This window comes from Hirundo rustica, chromosome Z (assembly GCF_015227805.2).
Source record: "Hirundo rustica isolate bHirRus1 chromosome Z, bHirRus1.pri.v3, whole genome shotgun sequence".
NCBI lineage: Eukaryota > Metazoa > Chordata > Aves > Passeriformes > Hirundinidae > Hirundo > Hirundo rustica.
Window position 1 is genome coordinate 85207345 of NC_053488.1, and position 20915 is coordinate 85228259.

At 52.0% G+C, this 20915-nt stretch overlaps 2 protein-coding genes across 3 annotated transcripts in view; one reads left to right on the top strand and one right to left on the bottom strand.

Annotated features, from left to right (window-relative positions):
• Positions 1-14133, top strand: part of LOC120765465 (androgen receptor-like) — a 41190-nt gene extending 27057 nt beyond the window's left edge. The window contains exons 4-8 of the mRNA XM_040090356.2: positions 4356-4643; positions 6749-6893; positions 7642-7772; positions 7970-8127; positions 8398-14133. Of these exons, the coding sequence (XP_039946290.1) occupies positions 4356-4643; positions 6749-6893; positions 7642-7772; positions 7970-8127; positions 8398-8553 (878 nt within the window). The 3' untranslated portion in view covers positions 8554-14133. The remainder of the gene's footprint in view (positions 1-4355; positions 4644-6748; positions 6894-7641; positions 7773-7969; positions 8128-8397) is intronic.
• Positions 14134-16193: 2060 nt separating this feature from the next.
• OPHN1 (oligophrenin 1) overlaps positions 16194-20915 on the bottom strand; it is a 51606-nt gene continuing 46884 nt past the window's right edge. For both annotated transcript variants that reach the window (XM_040089570.2, XM_040089569.2), the window contains exons 22-24: positions 20500-20550; positions 19753-19803; positions 16194-19599 (exon numbers count right to left, since the gene is read on the bottom strand). In XM_040089570.2, the coding sequence (XP_039945504.1) occupies positions 19761-19803; positions 20500-20550 (94 nt within the window). In that variant the 3' untranslated portion in view covers positions 16194-19599; positions 19753-19760. The remainder of the gene's footprint in view (positions 19600-19752; positions 19804-20499; positions 20551-20915) is intronic.

Sequence of the window (20915 nt, forward strand, 5' to 3'; positions counted from 1 at the left end):
GGGATGGGCTGAGCCTCCAGAGCTGCTGGGCTGCAGCAAAGCTTGAAGGGCTTGTTACTGAAGTAGCTCTGATTTGTGGCTCACCAAGAAGCAGAGGGTTTAGTTTAATTTCTCCCCAAATGTCCCAAAAGACGGTGCAGTCCTATCTCCCCCCTTTTTAGCTTATTTTTAAGTGTTTTTTTCTGGTGAAGTTTTCCATAAGTAAGAGAAGACATACATCAGTGTAACCCTCTCCTGCAGGACACGCTGACAAAATTAATGCTAATACGGATACCCCGCTCCCTTCTTTTTTCTTCAGCTCTTTGGGTCACCCTGACCTGTTCTGCCTGGTCTATTTTACATTTGGTTTGGATGTCGGCTTAAAGGCAATTGTTACAAACAGGCGAGCTTGTGGTTGCCCACAGTAACCTCTCCCACAGTGGAGGCAGGGCATTTGAAATCACTCCCAAGCTCCAACCAGTTGTTTTTAACTGGTGGTTAATTACAGTCACTGATGGGGTACATCCCGGCAGCCCTGCCGCTCTGGGGGGAGGAGGAGGAGGAGGGGGAGTGACACACTGAGTGCCTTCTGCAGGCTTTGCTCTGGAACAGGATAGACACGTGTTGAAGCACTTCGCTATTGATTGAGATCACAGTGACCTGCAAGCTGCTATCCACTAACCAGGATCTTCTCTCTGTAGAGAGGGAAAAAAAAACACCGTAGAGAGGGAAGAGGGAAAAAAAAAAAAAAAAAAAAAACACCAAAAAAAACCCCCACAAAACCCCCCACCAAAACTAATCCAGAAAAGAGCAAAAAAATGGTGATAATGCTACTTTTAAGTGTGTTGGGTCCTGCTGGTGTGCTGGCCTGTGTCCACCATCCCACTCTGCCTGTGCCTGCCGCTGAGGAAGATGCTGCAGGGATTCTGCCAGCCCTGAGCCTGGGGAGCACGAGGAGGTGCCAGGGGCTGTTCCTGTGGAGAACTCCTATCTCCCGTGCCTAGAGCCAGAGCTGGCAGCCACCCGAGCTGCAACCATGTGGGTCCTGGCTGGAGCAAAACCTCAAAACACGTGTAATTCCTTTCATTTTTTCTATGGTAGGGCTAGAAATCTCCTGTAGTGACAGCCAAAAGCTTGGGAAAACCCAGTCTTGAGGCATAGCTGTGTTTAGTCCTAATTCAGGTTCAGCTGCTGGGGGGCAGAGCAGCGCTCGTGTCTCACCAACACAGTGGGTATTGATGTAAACAATTCTAGCCAGGGGGAATCTGGCACAATTTTTGCAGAGCCATTGCAGTAGTTACAATCTGTGTTACGTTGGAGGTACCTGATTTTTCATCTTGTCTGACCTTGACTTACAGCAATTGTATCTTCATTACAACTTGGTTTGCTTGATTAAAACCGCTAATTTTATTGATCTTCTGTCCCCACAGAGGGTATTTGTCACCTGTGACTCAATAACCCTTTTGCCTCCTACACAGCCACCCAAGTGACATTTCTTACCTCCTTGCTCCAAGGCGTGTTGTTAAATCTTTAGTGTCCTCACGACTTCTGCATTTTGCCAACACCTATCAGCCCTTCTCTGCTGATCTCAGTCCACCTGTTCAGTGAATATCCTTAGTGTTCATCCCCACTTTCCCATTCCCACATTGCCGTACGGCTGGTTGAGTAAAAATGGCTAAGTCTACTTTTAGGCTGAATGTAGCAATGAGCCACCCTTGCAATAACCAAACCTGTCTGATGTTTCAACACTTGCCTTTGAGATCTCTCACAAGGGGGGTTGCAATAATTCAGCAATATGATCTACTGCTACATCCTTCAAGTTCTTTTCATTCATGTGGACCTGACTGACCCAGATGTCTTAAATGTGTCTGCTGCAAGCAGTAATGTTATTATTATCAACTGAAATCATTGAGCCAGACAAGATTGATAGTTTGACAGGTTCAGGTTTTGACAAGCCTTGTGTGAAGTTCATAAAAACTGCAAAGGGCAGTAGGATATAAATCAAGTCCTGTTCAGCTCCTCAGAGTCCCGCTGGCAGCTGAGCTTGATGTGTGCTGCCAGGGTCTGCAGGATCTCTCCATCCTAGCCAGTTCTAGAGCAGCTTCTTTCAGGTCTCCATAACTTCCCTTAGTCTTGGCATCATGAAAATTGGTGCTGGAGCCCAGAGTGCTCCTTCCTTAGAGCTTTAGAAGTGCCTGTAATGGAGATGCTTAAAATGTGCACCACTTTGGCTCTGAGTGTGCTCCCAGGGGTTCTTGCACTGGTCAATATTTTATTGTGATATATAATCGTGTCCTTTAAGCTTTTTTCCAAGTCCATCCAGTACTTCCTCAGAGATCCCCAAGTCAGATTGCAGGGTTTGGGGCAGTGCTGTGCTGCAGCTGCACCGCAAGGGTCCTGGGGCCTCTTGCTGACAGCCAAGCAGGAACATCCCAGTATTGGTCACAAGTCCTAAGGTTCCTCCCACCTTGGTTCGAAGAAGTGCCGTGTAGACTTCTGCCCAGCCTAGCTCATCCTAGAGTAAAAGACATTACAGACGTCTTGAATTCCAATTTTTAAATTCTTGTTTGTATTACCTGTTGAGTAGGAGCCACCACCACAAAGGGGTTTGGCACAGGTGACTGAGTAGAAGGCAGTCTTTATTTCTGAAGGTTTTCTCCACCTGGTAATGTCAGTCTTTTTGTGACCTGTGGGACAGCTGCTCCTGGAATGCACGAACCCAGGGCTCGTCTGATAGCGCAGTTATCACCCTGGGGCAGAGGAGTCTGGTTTGTGGCTGCAATCTCAGAGCCAGCACAGTAGATACTTGCTGTCTACTCACTTCAGTCAGGATCTTTTCCTACTAGATAATTAAATACTGAGGAAACATTTAATCCAAACCATGTGTATGTTTTGTACGTGTGGGTTTGGCTTCACTCACACACATCACCTGGGGCACTGGTTATTTCTAAATGCAAACTCCGTCACAGGCTGCCCAAGGCAGTGGCGGAGTCACCATCCCTGGGGGGATTTAACAGATGTGTGAATGTGGCACTTGGGGATATGGGTTAGTGGTGGCCTAAGCGGTGCTGAGACTTGGGAGGCCAGGGAGAGGAGGCTGTATCAAATCAGTGGCTGATGGCCAGAGGCCATCACACTGTGCTGCAGCACTGTTTTCCTCTCGCTCTCCTTTATTTTTATTAATCCTTTATCCTCCCTTTTTATGGAGAGGCCTGTCCTCGTTGCATGTACAGCAGATCGTCTGGAGTACAACCCTTAAAGATCAACTTTTGGATTTAATTTACAGAGCTGCACTTTGGCTTGACATTTTCATGTTTTGCTGCTTATTTTTCCAATTACAGCTGAAAGGAAATTCTAGATAAGTATCATATAATGAAGGAGCCAAAACCCCAAGGACAATTGATATTCCCTGCTGCAGGAAGCCCAGGGGCTTTTGTTCACTAATGAGCTGGGGTTTTGGATTTGCTGAGGGATGGCAGTAGCAGGCCACATGTGCTAAGCAATGCCATGGTGATATCAATGAGAGGAACACGAACCCTGCAAGACCTCTGGCATCACACCTGTGGGTTGCTGGTGTGCCTTGCAGACAGACCAGCAGCTGTGGTGAAGAGCCAGGTGTGTGGGGAAAGCTCCTTTTTGTGTTGGGCACAGGCACAGTCACTGGGTGCTGTGGTCCCCCCTCAACTTGCCTGCAGTGCTGATGGGGCTCGTGAGCTTGCACAGCAGAGTGAGGCCGCCCAGCTTGGGTCTGCTCCTCCTTGTTGGGGCGGCTGGCAGACTCCAGGGAAACAGCCCTGGAACCACCTGCTGGCTTCTGAGAGGTGTTTTCTGTGATATGTGTGCGGTGTGTTCGGGAGAGCCTGGCTGTGGGACAGCAGGCATTGCAGGGAGAAGGCTTTTATCCCAAACGCATCCCACTTCTACTCTGCTCTGGGATGGAACAATCCCACTTGGGCATCCAAGTGCAATGTTTTTTTTACCCTGGAACGTGACTGTGTACTGAGTTTGTCATCTTGTGTTGTTCTTCTTTTTGATTGCATACGAGCAGTTGTTTGAGTCTAGTCAAAACCTCTTCTCTCTCTTCTCTGGATCTTCCTCTCTGTTTCTAAGTGGGAGTTAGAGACTGGTTATGGCTGAAGATGTAAGTGATGTTGGTTCTTTTCCATGTCAGTTTAACAATGAAATGGATTTTTGTCACACGGTGTGTTCTCCTCTCACCCTCAGGTGAGATCTGCAGTGCCAGGGCACTCCTTGGGCAGGAGTGGAGGAGCTGCTGCTGGTCATCACTTTTCCTTTCCTTGTAACTACAAATGATGGAGCCAAGAAGGCTTGATTTTGCTTTTAAAGTATCGCACTAAACTGTATCTTTCCCACAGCCCGCAAGCTGAAGAAGCTGGGTAACCTGAAGGCACAGGACGATGTGGAGGGAGCCAGCTCATCCAGCCCCACGGAGGAGCAAGCTCCCAAGCTGGTGATGACACGCATTGATGGCTACGAGTGCCAGCCCATCTTCCTCAACGTCCTGGAGGCCATCGAGCCCGGCGTGGTGTGTGCTGGCCACGACAACAGCCAGCCTGACTCCTTCTCCAACCTGCTGACCAGCCTGAATGAGCTTGGGGAGCGGCAGCTGGTCTACGTGGTTAAATGGGCAAAGGCCCTGCCAGGTGAGAAGGAAAGCAAAGAGATCCCCTGCCAGTTCCAAAGCCCATCTGCACTGCTGGGGGCAGGTGCAAAGGGGGTGGTCTGCAGCCCGTGTCCCATCCCCCCAGGGGACCATCTCCATGGGCAGTGTGTGTGTCCCTTGCCTGGGAAGCAGCCTGCGTCAGCGTGGGACTTGTCTCTAGAGGGACTGATGATGGGAGAGGGAACTGAGGGGTTATGGAATGTGTTGGAACTTAAACTCTGGGTTCAGATAGCCCCTGGCCAGTGATACCGTGTGGGTACAGGGTCCTTCCCCCCATGGCAGGGCTGCAGCTGATCCAGACTCAGGGTCCTACTCTTCTCCCCTTCTTTCCATGGAGGATTTGCTCCATTTCCAGGCTTTATCTGCCAGCCCTGCAGAACTGTCCTCTAGACAAGAATTATCCCTCTCCCAGGATGCACCTGAAGTGATGAAAAGGGTAAATTGCAACATGGCAGAAGAATAGTGCAGAATCCCAAAGGACTTCTCCTGGCAGTCACTCAGGTTGCCCATGTGATAGCCTGGTGGGATATATTTGTGATGCCTTCAGAGAGGTAATAAGGGTCAAAAATTCTCCAGATGCTGGTCAGCAGGTGCAGTAAATGGAGCATCCTGGTGACTGATGTGTTTATTGGGCTGGATCTGCAAGGCGTCACTGCAAGGTTGGTGACGTGCTGCCTGTTCCGTGCTGTAATCCTGGAACAGCACGAGTGGAATTGCAGAGGGCTGAGCTCAGTCTGGGCACAGCAGGACACAGCTGACCTCCCAGCATCCCAGAGTCTGGGGCGTGGGGCCAGTTCCTGCCACCTTCTGCATTCTGGCCCCATTCCTCAGGGGACACCATAGAAAAGAGGGACCCCACTCCTCGTATGTGTGGGGTGATACAGCCAGAGGAGGAGACTGAGGCACAGTAAGTTTGCCGTTCTCTGCCCAACCCTGGTGATGAACTCTGGTCGGGTGTCTGACGTTCCCAGGAGTTTAGCAGCCCCCTAGACTGGTGCTCCCAGTGGGATATTGGTCTGAATACCCTTAAATGCAGAGTAGCCCATTCCGTTTCTGCTGTTCTTGGGTCACTTGGCTTGTAAAACCAGGGACAAATCCTGCTTCCTCTTTGGCTTATCTACACCTGACATCAAGATCAGACACAGAGACACTACCAAAGCCACCACCTGGCATCTGGGGCTGAAGCCACTGCCACTGCAGTAGTGCTGGTGGAAGCAGGGAGCGCTTTGGAAAATGTTTTCTGTCATAACCACCCCCTTATCAGAGGGTTTTACTCTCCTGAGGCACACCTGATGCCCGACCCCTCAGTGTGTAACTGTGTCAGCTGCTGTCCTGCTGCCCCCCAGGACCAGCGCTGACTGTGCTGGGCTGGCATCTGGGCAAGAATCATTCTCCAGCTTGTTTGCCTCGAAGAGCTCTCCAAACCACAGAGATCCTTGCCTCAGTGGGTTATAATTATACACTGGAGCTGTTAAAATGGTTTAATATTTGATTGAAATAATGCATGATTGCCTTGAAACTCAATTATATTTCCCTATTTACAAGTACATTGAGAAAACCAGCATTGGAGGTGGTGTAAGCATGGCTGGGGTTTAACTCTGGGCTGCCATCTGGGAATTGTAATTTGAATTTAGTTGCTATTTTTGTTTCTCTTGCAATACAGCTGAGGTTACCACACTCATTCCCACAGTCATTAGATCCATGCAGCGTCTATGGGACAGAAACCGGAGCACCTGTAACCATGGTGGGTGGCCTCGGGGCTGCCTGCTGTCTCTGAGTGTCGTCTTAAAATCCAGTTACTTAAATTTGGAGAAGTCCTAATGGGACTTTCTTCCCTCCTTGTGTCCAAAGTCCCCTTTCTTCCCTTCCAGGGGCAGGTTTGTGCTCGTCTGTCCTTGATTCCCAATCAAGGTGGGAACTCCATTTCATAGCTCATGTCCTGGGACTTGCTGAGCTTGGGCTGTGGACTGACCACCTTGTCCCAAGAGGGGTGCTGCAGGGGAGCTGCAGTCTGCATGGAAACACCTCTGGAAACTGCAGGAACCCAACAGTAATTCATAACATCCCTCTCTCATTGTTTATTAGGATTTCGCAATCTGCATGTGGACGACCAGATGTCAATAATCCAGTACTCGTGGATGGGCCTGATGGTGTTTGCTATGGGGTGGAGATCCTTCACCAATGTCAATTCCAGGATGCTTTACTTTGCTCCAGACCTGGTCTTCAATGAGTAAGTGCAAAACAACAGCAGCCTAACGCTGAGCTTTGGGTCAGCCCAGGTGACAAGCTACACTTAGAGCACTGCAGACCAGCTGGGCCTGGCCATGCCCAGCCTGCTCCTCACTACCACCACCCATGGTGGCCTCCAGGAGCAGTGAGGGCACTGTGATGCCTCTCTGGGTCCTTCTGCCTGCTCCCTCAGCCTTGCTGTGGACTGACGCTCACCAGAGCAACAACAGAAGCTGCTGTGGAGTGAGGGGCTGCTCCATTTCTGCCTTTCTGCCACGGTGTTTGAATTTCGGCTTCCAGCTCTGTAGGGCAGCTTGAGTAAGCAGAGACAGAAACAAAATGTACTGTAAGGTCCTGGTGGGCTCTCCTTGGAGAGCTGGGCAGGGTTTGGTGGCACTCGGAAGAGCCTGAACCCAATAACCAAGCCCAGCAGCAGGCAAACCCCCACCTGCCTGGGAGTTCCAACTCGGCCTCATATCCCTCTCAGACAGAAATGTTGGGGAAATCATTGCAGTTGCTCTTCAGACAAATGCTCCAAGTCCCTTGTAGCCATCTGTGTCCAGCGAGGATCACACACAGGCATTTTGGAAAATGCTCCAGTCCTGCATGTGGCATCCCTGGGACAGGGCTTGGGCCCTTGGCAGTGGGGTGTTCCAGGCAAGGGGGGTTTGCTGGGTCAGGGAGTGTCCTCCTCGTCACACACGTGCACTTTGGTCTCCATGCCATCGGTTCCCATCTCACCCTGCCAGGTACCGCATGCACAAATCCAGGATGTACAGCCAGTGCATCAGGATGCGGCACCTCTCCCAGGAATTTGGGTGGCTTCAGATCACACCCCAGGAGTTCCTCTGTATGAAGGCTCTCCTGTTCTTCAGTATTAGTGAGTATCCACACCCGCCCCTCCACAGACTCCAGCACCTGCTGCTGCATTGCCCTTGAGGCATCTGGTGCTTTCCCTGTACCTGGACTTTCACTTCCCAGGAGGAGGCTGGAGATGTCCCCTGCTTCAGTCTTCCTCCTGCTCTCCTGTTTTCACTCTCTGGGTTCCTCTCACTGTTTCCTTCCCATCCCACCCAGTTCCAGTGGATGGCCTGAAGAACCAGAAGCTCTTCGATGAGCTCCGCATGAATTACATTAAGGAACTTGACCGTATCATTGCTTGCAAGAGGAAGAACCCCACCTCCTGCTCCCGGAGGTTTTACCAGCTCACCAAGGTCCTGGACTCCGTGCATCCGGTAAGACAGGACAGGGAAATGTCCATCTATACACATAATGTTCATCTAAGTGCATAAGAAACAATATAAAACACAAACTTCACAGTGAGAATGATCATTCCCTGGAACAACCTCCCGAGCACCGTGGGAGGAGTTCAGATGCAGCTGGAGAGAGCACTAGATAGTCTCATCCAGGCTCCCTTTCCCAGGGAAAGTGGGACTTCTGTCGTGTGTCTTCCCAGAGAAAGCACTGCCCAGGGACTTGTTTAACCAGCTCTCTTCCTTCCCCAGATTGCCAGGGACCTGCATCAGTTTACATTCGATCTCCTAATCAAGGCACACATGGTGAGCGTGGACTACCCGGAAATGATGGCCGAGATCATCTCTGTGCAGGTTCCCAAGATCCTGTCTGGAAAAGTCAAGCCTATCTACTTCCACGCACAGTGATCTTTCAGAGGGACCCCCGTGCTGCCACCCCCATTCCAGCCATCTCCTGCCTGTTATTTCTGCACTACTGTCCTGCAGTGCCTTGGGGAATCCCTCTGCGGTGGTGGCCAAGGGGACGGGCAGTGACAGAGCTGCTGGGATTCCTGAGATAACTATTTTCCCGAGGTACCTCTGAACTGAACCCCTGGCGCTGGCCTCTGCCTGGCTCCAGCTGCTCATGGTGCTGGATGGGGGCAGTGGCACCATGTCTGAGTGTTCTCCTCTGTTTGTCACTGTGACTCCAGCAGCCCAGGGCCACGGGACAACAGGAGGAGTGCCAGCAATTGGTGGGTTTGGGGTGATTTTTATAAAAAGAACACAACACAAAGCAGGTTGCAGCTCCACATTTGGGTGTGGGTTATGTTGCCAGCCTCCATCTGGACGTTTTGTTTGCATTATGCTATTGGGAAGCAGATAAGTTCAAACATTGCAGAAGAGAAGCAGAGCAGAGCTGGGGGACAAGGCAAATTTGTGGCTGGGGAGTTCACGGGCCCTGCAGCCCCTGTGGGATCTGCTCCAGTCAGCTCGGCCCTGGGACCTGCCTGTGCTGCCGAGACATGAGCGATGGAGCAGACAGGCTGCAGTGGAAGGCCTGCCAAGGAAGATCACACTGGAAATCTCCCAGTGGCAGTTCTCCACCTGGAAATGTTTTTCCTCTGGCCTGTCCAGCTGGGTCTTGGTCTGCCCCGCAGACCCCCGGGTGCTCAGCAGTCCATTCCTGTCCTCGCCAGCTGCTGCTCCCTGACAAAGCTGAACCCACCTCTGAAAGTGCCTGATGCCCTCGGACCTCACACCTTCCTGGCTCCCCCAGGCACCTGCAGCCCCTGCCCCCACACCTGCTCTGCTCCTGTCGTGGCTCTGCAGACCTGGGATTCCAGCTATGCTCTTTCCTTTCATTTGTCCCAAATATTTTGTCCCAACTATTTTTTCCAATGCCAGCAGATAAGTGTTCTGGAGTCAAGACCAAGGCCAGGGTCTGTGGGACCTGTGGGACCATGGGACCCCTCTCTGAATCCTGTCCATGGGGAGGTGACAGTGGGAACTGGCTGGTGCCACCACGGTGCTTTGCGGGGCTGGAATGGAAGCACCAAGGGAGCCCCTGCTCTTGGAAGCAGCACACACAACTCCTGCTGATGGCAGCGGCTGATTGCAGCCCAGAAGGACACCAGTTGGTGCTCTCACTGTCCCATGGCCCTGTATGCACCACACCATCCCTTACACATCATCCCACACACGCCACCCCATGTGCATCGCCCCACACACCCAGCCTGTCTCCAGCATACACACAGCGGCTGAGCCTACGTGCCCTGTGTTATTTTAGTTCCCCGCTTCCTGCACATCCTGAGTACTTCAAAACCACCTGCTCAGATCCAGGCAGGCTGTCAGTGACGGCACACGCACGGGCTGGTACCAGGGTCACACGTACCATCATGGTCTGGCATTACCAACCCAGACATCTACAAGGGATCCTAGTGCTGGCACAGACAGCAAACCCTGCGCCCTCCCAGGGCAGTGATCCCACCCAGAGCCCTGTGCCCACCTGGAGCCCTGATCCCACCCAGAGCCTGTGCCCACCCTGTACCCAGCTCTCCAGGATATGCCGTCATGGTGCAGCTGCTCCTTTACATACTTGGAGTAAAACAAACAATTTTCCCGATACTTTCCATACTTTTGATGGGATTTTCATTATATGAAGGAGTGGGGAAAAAGTCCCTGTTGAAGGGGAGGATATTTTTTTGAAGTGCTTTTCATTCTTCTGCTAGAAATGGCTCTGATCCCTCTCCTCCTCCTGAAACCCTCTTATGTAGGCAGCAACAGAATCCATAGGTGAACTTTCTGGCTGGTAGCCAGCAGGTTGCTGCTCTCAGAAGCTCCCACATGCCAGGGGGCTGCTTGCATTTTCAGTGCTGGTGTGAGCTACAGATATTTGCAAATGAACTGGTAAAAAATTCCAGCTGGTGCATCCCTGTCTTCTGGAAATTTCCCCGGCTCTTCACAGCAGAGCTCAGTGAGCAGATGAGTGGTGATTCCCAGTCCCTGTTATCATCTCAGGATGACTCCAAGCAGTTGGAACAGCAATTTGGGATAGCTTTGTGCTTCACACAGGCTCGTGTAGGTGAAAGTTTTGTTGGTTAATAAGTGTGGAAGTGTCCTGCTGGGTGCTCATCTGCTGGAAGACTGGAAAGGGGCCAAACCTAACAGGGATTTGCCCATCCTCTTTTGCTGGTGGGAGCACCGTGTGAATGAGAAGTGGGGGAGAGGGGAAAGGATTCTGCCCATGTGTCACCTGCCCCAGATGTGTCACCTGGTGTGAAGCTGCTCTGGATGGCGAGTGCTGATTGGGGCAGGAGCTCACAGGGAGCACCCCCAGCCCAGAACAGAGGGGCAGTCTGGGGCATTGAGGTCATGTTCTCTGTCTTTTCAGCATCACAGTAAACTTCTGCAACTTGTTCATTCAAAAGTTGGGTTTCTACAATATAATTACCAGGAAATGTGGGAGCCAGGACTTGCAGCACCTGTATGTGTATTTGCTGGGGGTATTAATGCTGTTTCCATGTGGATTTTCATGAGCTGCTGCGGGAACTGGGGAAGAAGAGGCTTTAAGAAATACCAAAGTCCAGCTGCTGCCATTTATCTTTATGCTTTTTATTTTCTTCTGCGTTTTCTTGTCTACTTTTGCTTTAATAAAGCAAGGAGAATTTCACGGTGTTCATAGTCCCGAAGAAGCTGTCCCTGAGGCTCTCCGTGGGCTGGCTGCGCCCTGGAGTGGGGATCCCTTGGGTGTCACAGCTGAGAGCCAACAATCTCCGTGTTCCCCTGTGGATTCCCTGACTCTGCTCTGGCTCACCTCAGAGGTGTGGGGGCTTCTGAGCTGCCTCAGTCTGGGTTGTGGCTCAGCCCATCCACTCCTGCCCAAGGCGGCAGATGGAGGACGAGGGATACAGAAGCTGGCATCTCCCTGGAAGCAGTGTTTGTGGATGGATGGGCACCATTCCATAACAGAGGGTGTGGGATAAAGGATGCTGCCTTCAGTGAGGGCAGGAGGGATGCTTCCTCAGCCCTGTGTCACACCAGCAGCAGTGAGACAGGTCAAATGGTGCAATGGCATGCAACATTCCCAGGGTAGGGATCACCGACCTGTGCTCACCTGAGCCTGACAGGCTGCTGCCAGCACCCCCTGCCTCAGCAGGGAGCTCAGCTCAGCAGGAGAAGGATCCAAGACAGCAGCTCTCTGCTTGGAGAGGCTGTGGTTGAGTCTGGAGAACCTGCAGCATCCACATGCCACTGCCATAATGTCCAAGAGACGCTTTGTGCTTGGCTGCGGGAACAGGGTGCTCGGTGAGGAGGTGAAACTGTGTCAGGGCCCTCCCTGTGGAACCACTCCTTGCTCTGGGCCGTGGGGTTGTTGCTGTGGTCTGTGGGGAATGCTGAGGGGTACCTGAGGCGTTGCCTGCTTTCCAGCCAGCCCGAGAGCTGCTCCCACCAGCGGCCAGCCCTGCAGTCCCCATGGTGTTCCCTCCCCTTGCTGAGCTCTCGCCCTGGATGTTTCAATAACATGATGTATGCTAAAATTATCTATCTCTATATAGAATAAAGGCATGGCCCATTTTCTATTGCTAAAGATACCTATTTAGTGACTTGCTCTAAGAGTCTTCTCTGGTCGCCCACTGCGGTAGTGGATGCTTTGCAGGAGATGAGTCAGAACGTGCCAATTTAATGGTGACTTTTCATTATTTTTCTGGCTGGGTGCTCCCCAGTTTACAAAGGTCTCCCCTTTTGTGGCATGTACAGAGCACACGCTGGCATAGGCTGGGGTCACTATCAGCTTCTCCAGCTTTCCTGTGTCTTCTTGAGGTTAGACAAGGGACAGCGTTTGCGTTCGGGGAACAACGGAGTGTCCTTTGTTCCTTCCCTCTTTGACTTGCACAAAGTGTCCTCACATATTTGGGCAGAGTGCTGGGATTACAGAGCGTGGCTGTGTTCTACCTGTTTGCAGGCCCAGGGCTGGCTGGGGGCAGACAGGGTGTCCTGGCCCCTTCGGGAGGGTCAGAGCCTCCCCTGCCCACTGGCGCCTGCTCCCTGCCCTCCTTCCCCTCAGCAGCAGAGGGACGCTGTGCTTGTGACTCGCCGAGTAAAGTCTCTGCACCCACATAAACCCTTAGCAAGTGGATAAAAGCTTCTCTCTGTGCCAGATATTTGGTGTTCCGTGGCAATTTTATGCTGTTTCTCTTTGTTAACATGTCTCTGTAATGGTAAGAGTTCTCTATTTGATATGTTTTACTTTTTTTGTAATAAGCCAAAAAGCTCATTGCTGGTGCCTTTTTGCCTGGGGGGCCCTCCCAGCCCACAGCTGTGTTCCTGGGAGTAAGAAAGGCCAGTGTCTGCAATTGCTCCTTCCACTGAGGGAAAGAGAGAAGTCAATGCCACAGCATTGACAGAAGGAAAAGAGCCAGCAGCCTTGGCATGGCAAAGAGACTTTGTTGTATGATGCTGGTTATTTCCTGGGGCCTGGCTCCAAGGTGAGGGCTGAGCATGATACTGCAGATGCCTTGGGCCCATTTCGGTGGGACTGTGATCCTGGAGACCCCACAAACCTCATGATGCAGGTGCAGTGCACACAGCCTGGTCTGGCTTATTTTGGAACCGCGGTGCTTTGCCCAAATTATAGCATTACCTGAGGGCAAGTTCTCCCAGAGAAGGAACTGGGTGGATTGCTGACACAGCTGGGTTTTGTTGTTATTGTTGTTTTATTTTTATTGGGGTTTTTTTAATTGGAACTGAAAGGATTGGACAAGGAAGAGAGAGCCCCACAATGTTCTGGTACCACGGGGGCTGGACCATGGTGATAGATGCTGCTGGGGCCAATGGGGTGCAGTGCAGGATGCCCTGAGGACAACTGCAGCTCACATGGTCAAGAAACCAGTGGCACCTCGCTGGGGATAAATGAAAACTCTCATTTCCCTTTCAGCAATGCCTGGGCCCCATGCGAGCCCCCAGCCATGTGATGGAGCGGCCCCTCACGCTTGGTGTTCAGCTCGTTTTTTAATCTGAAAATCTGCTGTTATTCTGAGTCCAATAAATGCAGAATCTGGTTTGCTGGAGCTTTATCCTCTGCCTGCATTTGGCTTTTGTATCGATTTTGTGCATGAAATTGCTGTGGGTGTGATGGCTGCCAGCAAGCAAAGGCGCTGAGAATCCGTGGGTCATTTTCCGGTAGATGAGGGTGTACATTGGGTCATTGTAGGCTTCCTTTCACAGTCAGATCTCACTATTAATCACGTCTGAACTCATAATTCAATTACATATCAATTGGCTAATCTTTTCATATATTCCTCTTTAGGTCTTTTAAATTGAATTTCAGTTGATTAATGTATTTCTTGAAGCAAGGAGCTAATAAAGGCCAGTGTCCTCCTGCTCTTGTCATTGTTTTTGGCATCTTTATGAACATTTGTAAATCCATTTTTCTGGAACGTCTTTATAAAATTGACCTATGCTCTCCAAGTAATAAAGAAGATGCTTATCAGCCACTTGTTAATTCAAGGCACAGATGTGAGTCCTGCCTAGGGCCAAGATTTGATTTGTTTTGAGACAAAGCAAAGGGCTTGGAAAAAAATAAAAGCAGCTTATTGGGCCACAAATAGCTGGCAATGCCTGGTGTGTAACTGCACAGCAGCAGTCCACACACTGTGCCCCATGAGCTGAAGAACAGTGTGCCAAGAGAACAAAAACCCTTGGGTTTGTCACCTGCAAGGAACCTGATCCCATCCCTTGCTCTGAGCCACAGTGAAAAATTAATGTGCTATTTTCAAAAATATTTTCACCCTTAATGGACACTGAGCAGGCCTCAGCTCCTCAGGGCTGGTGTGGCATATTGGGTACCTGCCAGAATGTCAGCCCCGGGGTCACCTGCCAAATGGCCACCTGGACACCAGTGTCCCCAGGGACATTCCAGAGCCACTGCTCCAGCGCCTCATGGGATGATGGACTTGGTCCCATGGCTACACATCCTGGGCTTACACTGGCCTCGGTCTCTGCTGGCCTGGAACTCATGTGGCTCGAACAGTGTCTGAGGGAGGACAGTGAGGACACCAGTTGGGGGCTGCCAGGTCAGAACTAGCTGAAGGACGATTTCACCTCACTCAACTCCTGCTCTGTTATGCTCCAGCCACCTCTGCTGCACATCCTGCATCCCACATCCTACACCCTGCAGACCCCCTGCACAGCTCACCAGGACCCACAGGTCACAGGGACCTCCCTGACCATTCCTAACTGCTGTAGCTGTGGGGCCTGGCAGCATGGTGACAGCCACCACACCAGCACTGGGGATGAGTCACATGCCAGTGGGCTCCAGAGCTGCCATCAGAGATGCCTTGGCTCCCTGGCAGAACAGCACAACAAGCTCACAGGAAAAAGTCCAGTTACCATGAAGAAGAAGTCAACTGAAAACATGGAAACGTCATGAAAACCCCAAAATGGCCCCATACTTTAAGGTCATTTATTTGTTCTTGTCCTCAGAGCAGATAGTGGGATATTTTTAAAACAGAAAAGGTTCTGTTTCCTAAAATACTGGCGAGTTGTGTCAAATAGCCCTTTCAGCAGCGGTTCCCCTCCCTGTGGGCCTGTGAGCGCCAGCCCTGTGGCCCTGCTGTGCTGGCAGCCAGCCCCGTGTGCCTTCCCATGGTGTCAGGGCTGTGCCCGTGCTCCCAGGACGAGCCAGTGGCAGCCACAGATCTCAGCAGAGTCACGCTGACTCGAGTGCCCTGACACGAGGGACATCAGCCAATGCTGAGCTTCGTTCCTTACCCAAAACCGCTGCTGCTTCCCTCTGCCAGGGGTGGGCAGGCGCCAAGGGGAAGGAAAATAGAGCCTGCCTGGCATGCCCTGTGTCCCATCCCACAGGAGCAGGGTGCAGTGGCGGGGTGTGGTGGCCACCAGGAGAGCCTGTGGGGCCAAGGCACTGAAGGGAGCCGGGGTGTGCAGGACACAGAGCGAGGAAGGATGGAGCTGTGGGAGGATGGAGCTCCTGGGGACTTGTCTCTCTGAGCTTTCACGGGCATGGCCTCATTTTATATGGGATTTCAAGAGTCTTCAGAACTTCCGCCTTGTGGGAGCTCTTAGAGACACTGGCAGCAGCTGTTAAAGCACGTCTTAAACTTCTGAAAACACAGAAAATGGAAAACATTGGGGCCTTTACGGGTTCAAAGCATCTCCTGATTGTTTAAGCCAATCACAGGATTTTTTTGGAGGCCTGACCTGATTTACAGCCATGCGTACAGGCCAAGAAACCTGCTAAGGGCTGCCAGGAACCTGCCCAGCGTAGGAAGCTGCTCCCAGCTCGGAGCATCCAAATGGCTAATTGTGCAGTGGGATGGGTCAGGGAGAACCACAAAGCTGAAAACTACGGCTCTGATCCTCCAAGGAGCCCTGTGTGGGTGGATTCTGGAGCCTTCATGGGTCTCTGTGTAGCACAAAAATTTCAGATGTCAGTGCTCCACTAAGTATATTTCAATTCTAAATTTATCACACAGATGTGTCTGCTGCAGAAGTCTTTGGCCTCTTCAAATTATTCCTCTGAAAAGAACTCACTGAGGCTCGGGCTCAAGCCTTGGAACTGCTTGTTTTCTTATCTTCTCTCTATAAAAACCTGAAAAGTTTTACTCGTGCTGGAAAATAATTTTCTTGCTCATATTAAATCCAAATGTTTTCTGTAAGAAAGCAAGCCAGGCACCTGTGGGTTGGGAGATAAGGATTGTTTAGGCAGTGCCTCAATGCCCATTCCAGTTCATTATCACCTCACACAAGGCCTAGTGAAGAAAGAAAACAGTTCAGTTCCCCAAACAACGCTGTTTTGAATGCATCCAGCCCTGGAAAAGTTACAGCCCCACAAAGAAACTTCTGAGAGAAACAAGAAGAAAAACAAGCAGAACACCCTCCAGCTGCTGCTCCAGGTGCACTGCATCTGTGCCCACCCGGGGACTGCTCTGGCTGCTTGGGCCCGGAGCCAGGGCACGGCACAGGGCTTGGAGCTGGCAAACCTGGTCGGTGCTGCACCAAGAGCCGTGGGCGAGGGCTGGGCCCACACAAAATAGTTGCAGGAGGATCCCCAAAACAGCGACCAGCCCTGAGCAGGGTGTGGGTGGAACGCTCCCCTTCTCCAGCTGGGGACCCTCGCAGCTCGGCTGTCCCTGGGCCCTCAGGAACACCCTCTGGAGTGGTCACCTCCACCAAGCTTCTCCAGAAATCCGGGCGCCAAAGCTGGCTGCAAGATTCCCCGTTTCAGAAAGAGAAGCTGTTCTCTCCTGAGAGGGAGCTCGCTGTTAAAGAAAAGCAAGAGGCCTGAAAAGCAAACGCTGGTGCATAATGCCAGAGTCAAAAGGTGGGGGAAAACAGATGTGAGGAGGGGAAAAGAGTGCTGGATAGATGGAAAGAAGCCACTGGTGGTCACAGGAAAACACACGGGGGTCTCAGTGACCCCACGGCACAGGACGCTATCCAGGCACTGCGGCAGCACAGGAATATTCAGCCTTGGCAGGGCAGCTTCTCCGGTCAGAAAAATAGCTTTGGGCACTGCAAACCCAGAGTGGGGCTATGGCAGAGCCCAGGGCATTCCCAGTCCCATGGACATTGCCCTGTGTGGCCTCCCCGGGACACAGAGCTGGGCCCCACAGCAGGGCCTGCCCTGCAGAGGGGGTGGCAGTGGGGGCAGCGCTTGGGCCTGGGGTGAAAGGGAACAAAACACACTGAGGTGGTTGTTTCACTTCATGGAAACTTTATAAACGCAGTAACCTAAGCTTATACACGTTACAATGGCTCCGGGGCTGACGCTGGGGCGCTACCGTGCTGCACAGAGCGATCCTGCATTCCCAGCTGTCACTGCTGTGCTCACAGCTGCAGGAACTGGGCCCCACAGCAGCAGGGATTGTGCCTCACGGCAGCAGGGATTGGACCCCACAGCCCCCCGCCAGCACAACCAACATCCCCTAGCACTCCAACTGCTGGTCCCCAGTGTTCAGCTGCACCCACAGGTGCAGGAAAAAATCAGCACAGACATACAAGTGACAAAGAACTTCAAAAGGACACCATGAAATAGCTTGCAAGAAGCTGCCTCTCCTCACTGCTAATACCGTCAGACTGGAACACAACCACCCTTGGATTCTCCCTACCCACAGAGCCCAGCTCTGTCCTGGAGGTCTGCGCTGGGCAGTGGGCAGGAGGATGTGACAAACCACTGCTCCTGCAGAATATCGCCTCCAGAGCCACTTGGATTGGAAGAACCAAGGAGCTTCCCAAACTGACAGGCTTGAGGGATCCCCAAACAGCAGCCTAAAGCAAGAAAGATAGTTGGGAAATGGTAGCCTTTTGTGTGGGAGTCAGAGGCCCAACATCCCAACAGGGACAGGGGTTGATGTGCTGCAGGCAGGTGGTCCCATGGCTCACTGCAGCTTCAGCTCCATCCTTCCTGTTCAGGGATCCCTGATCAGAAACACTGTGCACTGTCCTTGAGCCCCTGGTGAGGGGCTGCAGCAGGAGGGGCCCAGCACAGCCCCAGGTGCTGCCAGTGCATGTGGCACAGCCTCAACTGCAACAGCACAAGGTTGATTTGGATTTAAAGCCACTTTCATGTGCCAGGCCTAAAGGAGGGAGCAGCTGGGGCACTGCTGAAGCCAAGGGAGTGAAGAGCACCATGGACATGACACACGTGAGTGCCAGTGCGTGCCATTCAGCAATAAGAGGCACGAGATCGCACACAGGCAAAGCGCCGGGCAGGACACAGCATGCTTGAGGGATGGAGCACCTGGGAAGCAGCTGTGGGAATGTTTGGCCACTGTTTAGCAAATGCTCTCAGCACCTAAAGAAAACCATTCAAAAGCAGGGGCTCATCTTTGGGCAGGTAGAGGAAGCGGAGAAGCAGCTCTCTGCTGTGCACAGCCCTGGAGCTGGGCCCCAGTGGCAGCTGGAGCAACAGTCAAGCCTCTGTTGCTACAGAGGTCCTGGCTGGGGACACATCCTGGGCCAATGGACATCATGCACAGGGCCATAGCTGAGGGACAGACTGGGCATCTTGTACTGAAATGAATAAACAAGGAAACAAGAAACTGGGCAGTTCTTATAAAAACAATGGGTTTGTCCCACAGTCAGTGAGTTTCAGATCCTCAGCACCTCTGTGCTGGCCACCACAATCACCCAGGATGGAGACTTCTTGGTGGGCCTGTGAGAAGTGGATCTGGTGGGAGTGTGGCTCACATGGAAGAGGAGGCAGTGGAGGAAGAGGAGGAGCACCTGCTGCCCCCTTCCCCCAGCTGCACCCTTGGAGGCTGCCGACCCAAGGGTGCTGTCCGAGAGCTGATCCCAGGCAAGGCTGTGGCCATGGCTCAGGCCAAGCCCCTGGCCAAGCCCTGTCAGGGTGGTGCTCCAGGCCAGGGATGTCCAGGAGGAGATGAGGAGTGATCCCACAGAGCTGAGCACAGTGACATCTCCCGTCCCTGCTCAGCCTGCATCACCATGGGCAGCATTACCAGGCACTGCTGTCCCACACACTGACACCAAGTGAAGGACACAAACACAAAGGAAGAGGCTTCTCAGGGCAAGGGGTGACTGTAGCTGTTTTGCCCTTGCATCCAAACAGAGACTCAGCCCTTGTGCTGTCCAAACACCCTTTTCAAAGTGTGTTTCCTGAAAATGAGCAGGTGAACAGGCAGTTTGTGTCCTCCAGCCCTGTCCGTGCTGCTGTCACCTGCACGGGCACAACACGGGCACTATAACAAGCCTGCAGGGAGGAGAGGAGGGAGGGCAGGGAACAGTTCAACACAGATGTGTGGGCAGGACCTGCTCTCCGTCATGGTCTCCCGCTCCTAATTTCTTGAGCCACTTGTGGCTCGGAAATCATCGTCCGGTAAGATAGCTGCTCTCCAGGGCACTGGGGCTGGCAAGGCTCAGCTTTGACTCCTGGGTCACAAACACAGAAAGTTTCCTGGGTCCAGCTGCGCTGAGGTGTGCTTACAAAACCTGGAAGAAGAAAACAAGCTCTATGTTCTGTGCAGCAGTGCAAATGCACCAGTAATGGCAGAACCACTGGAGTCCCACAACCCCAGAAATGCTGACTTTGCATTACATGCCTGCTTTCAGTTTATTATTTTATTTGTTGTCATAAACACATACCTTTAGTCTCAGCTCTCATCACTTGGGATCCTGCCTTGTGGTGATGAAGAACTGGATAAAAGGAAGTAAATGAATAGAGAAAAAAATGAGCGCAAGGAGCAAGCTCCAACTCAGCTCCACAAGCTGCTTGAGGCTGGGTAATGGGCAGGGAGAGGTCTATTTTGCAATAGAACAAATGTTTTCTCTCTCAGTACCAGCAGCAGCGGTTCTCAGACTTATACACAAACCTGCTCTCCCTTAGGCAGAGGTTGGCAGCTTTTCAGGGCAGGAAGCTGAGGCTTATTTGGGCAAATATCATCACAAATGGCACCTGCTGCCTCTCAGTGTGTCCTCATAACCCCCTAACTCCCTGTCTGCACATCCTCTGTGCTGGACCAGCCACACTCTCTCAGCAGCTGCTGGGACCTAACCAGCCCTCATCACCTCACCCATGACCTGATCTTCCCACAAAGCCTGAGTACAATGGGCACTACACCACAGGGATCCACACACACGGTAAGAGGGATCCACAGGGATGCTTCTCACTTGGCAGATTTAACTTATCAATTCTGTATCCGGACTCACGTTTTACGCTTTGTGCTCTTTGTTTAGTTTCAGCATTTTAGCTGAGCCTCCTCTGCTGTTTACGAGTACGAGACAAGGCAGGCCTGGGACTGAGGCTGTCTGTGCTCGCTCTGCCTCAGAGGGAGCACCCTGCGCTGCAGGGCTGCTGCTATCCACGTGCCACCTTCCCCATGCCAGCCTTACCTGCCTGTTCTTCGGGAAGCCGTCTCAAAGAACTTGGTCCTAGAGGCCACCCTGCAAAGAAAACAGGAGAAGTCTCTCTTCAGCCTGGAAATTTGCTAATGAGATTTGCTAATGAGATCAGGGGAATGAGCTGCATCATTGGCAGAACTGCAGAGATCACCTCCAATCGACAGTTCCTGTGCCAAGGCACAGCTGGGCTCTTTCTGCGCCTGCTCCACCCTCCCACCACCTGCCAGTGCTTTGGCTGGGCTGCTTATAGGACCACGGAATCATGGAGTCATTTTGGAATTTGGGTGGAGAAAGACCTCCAAGATCGCGGGGTCCAACTTTTGATCAAATACCACCACACCAACTAAAACACGGCACCAAGTGCCACATCCAGGCATTATTTCCACGCTCCTGCCTATAATTCTATG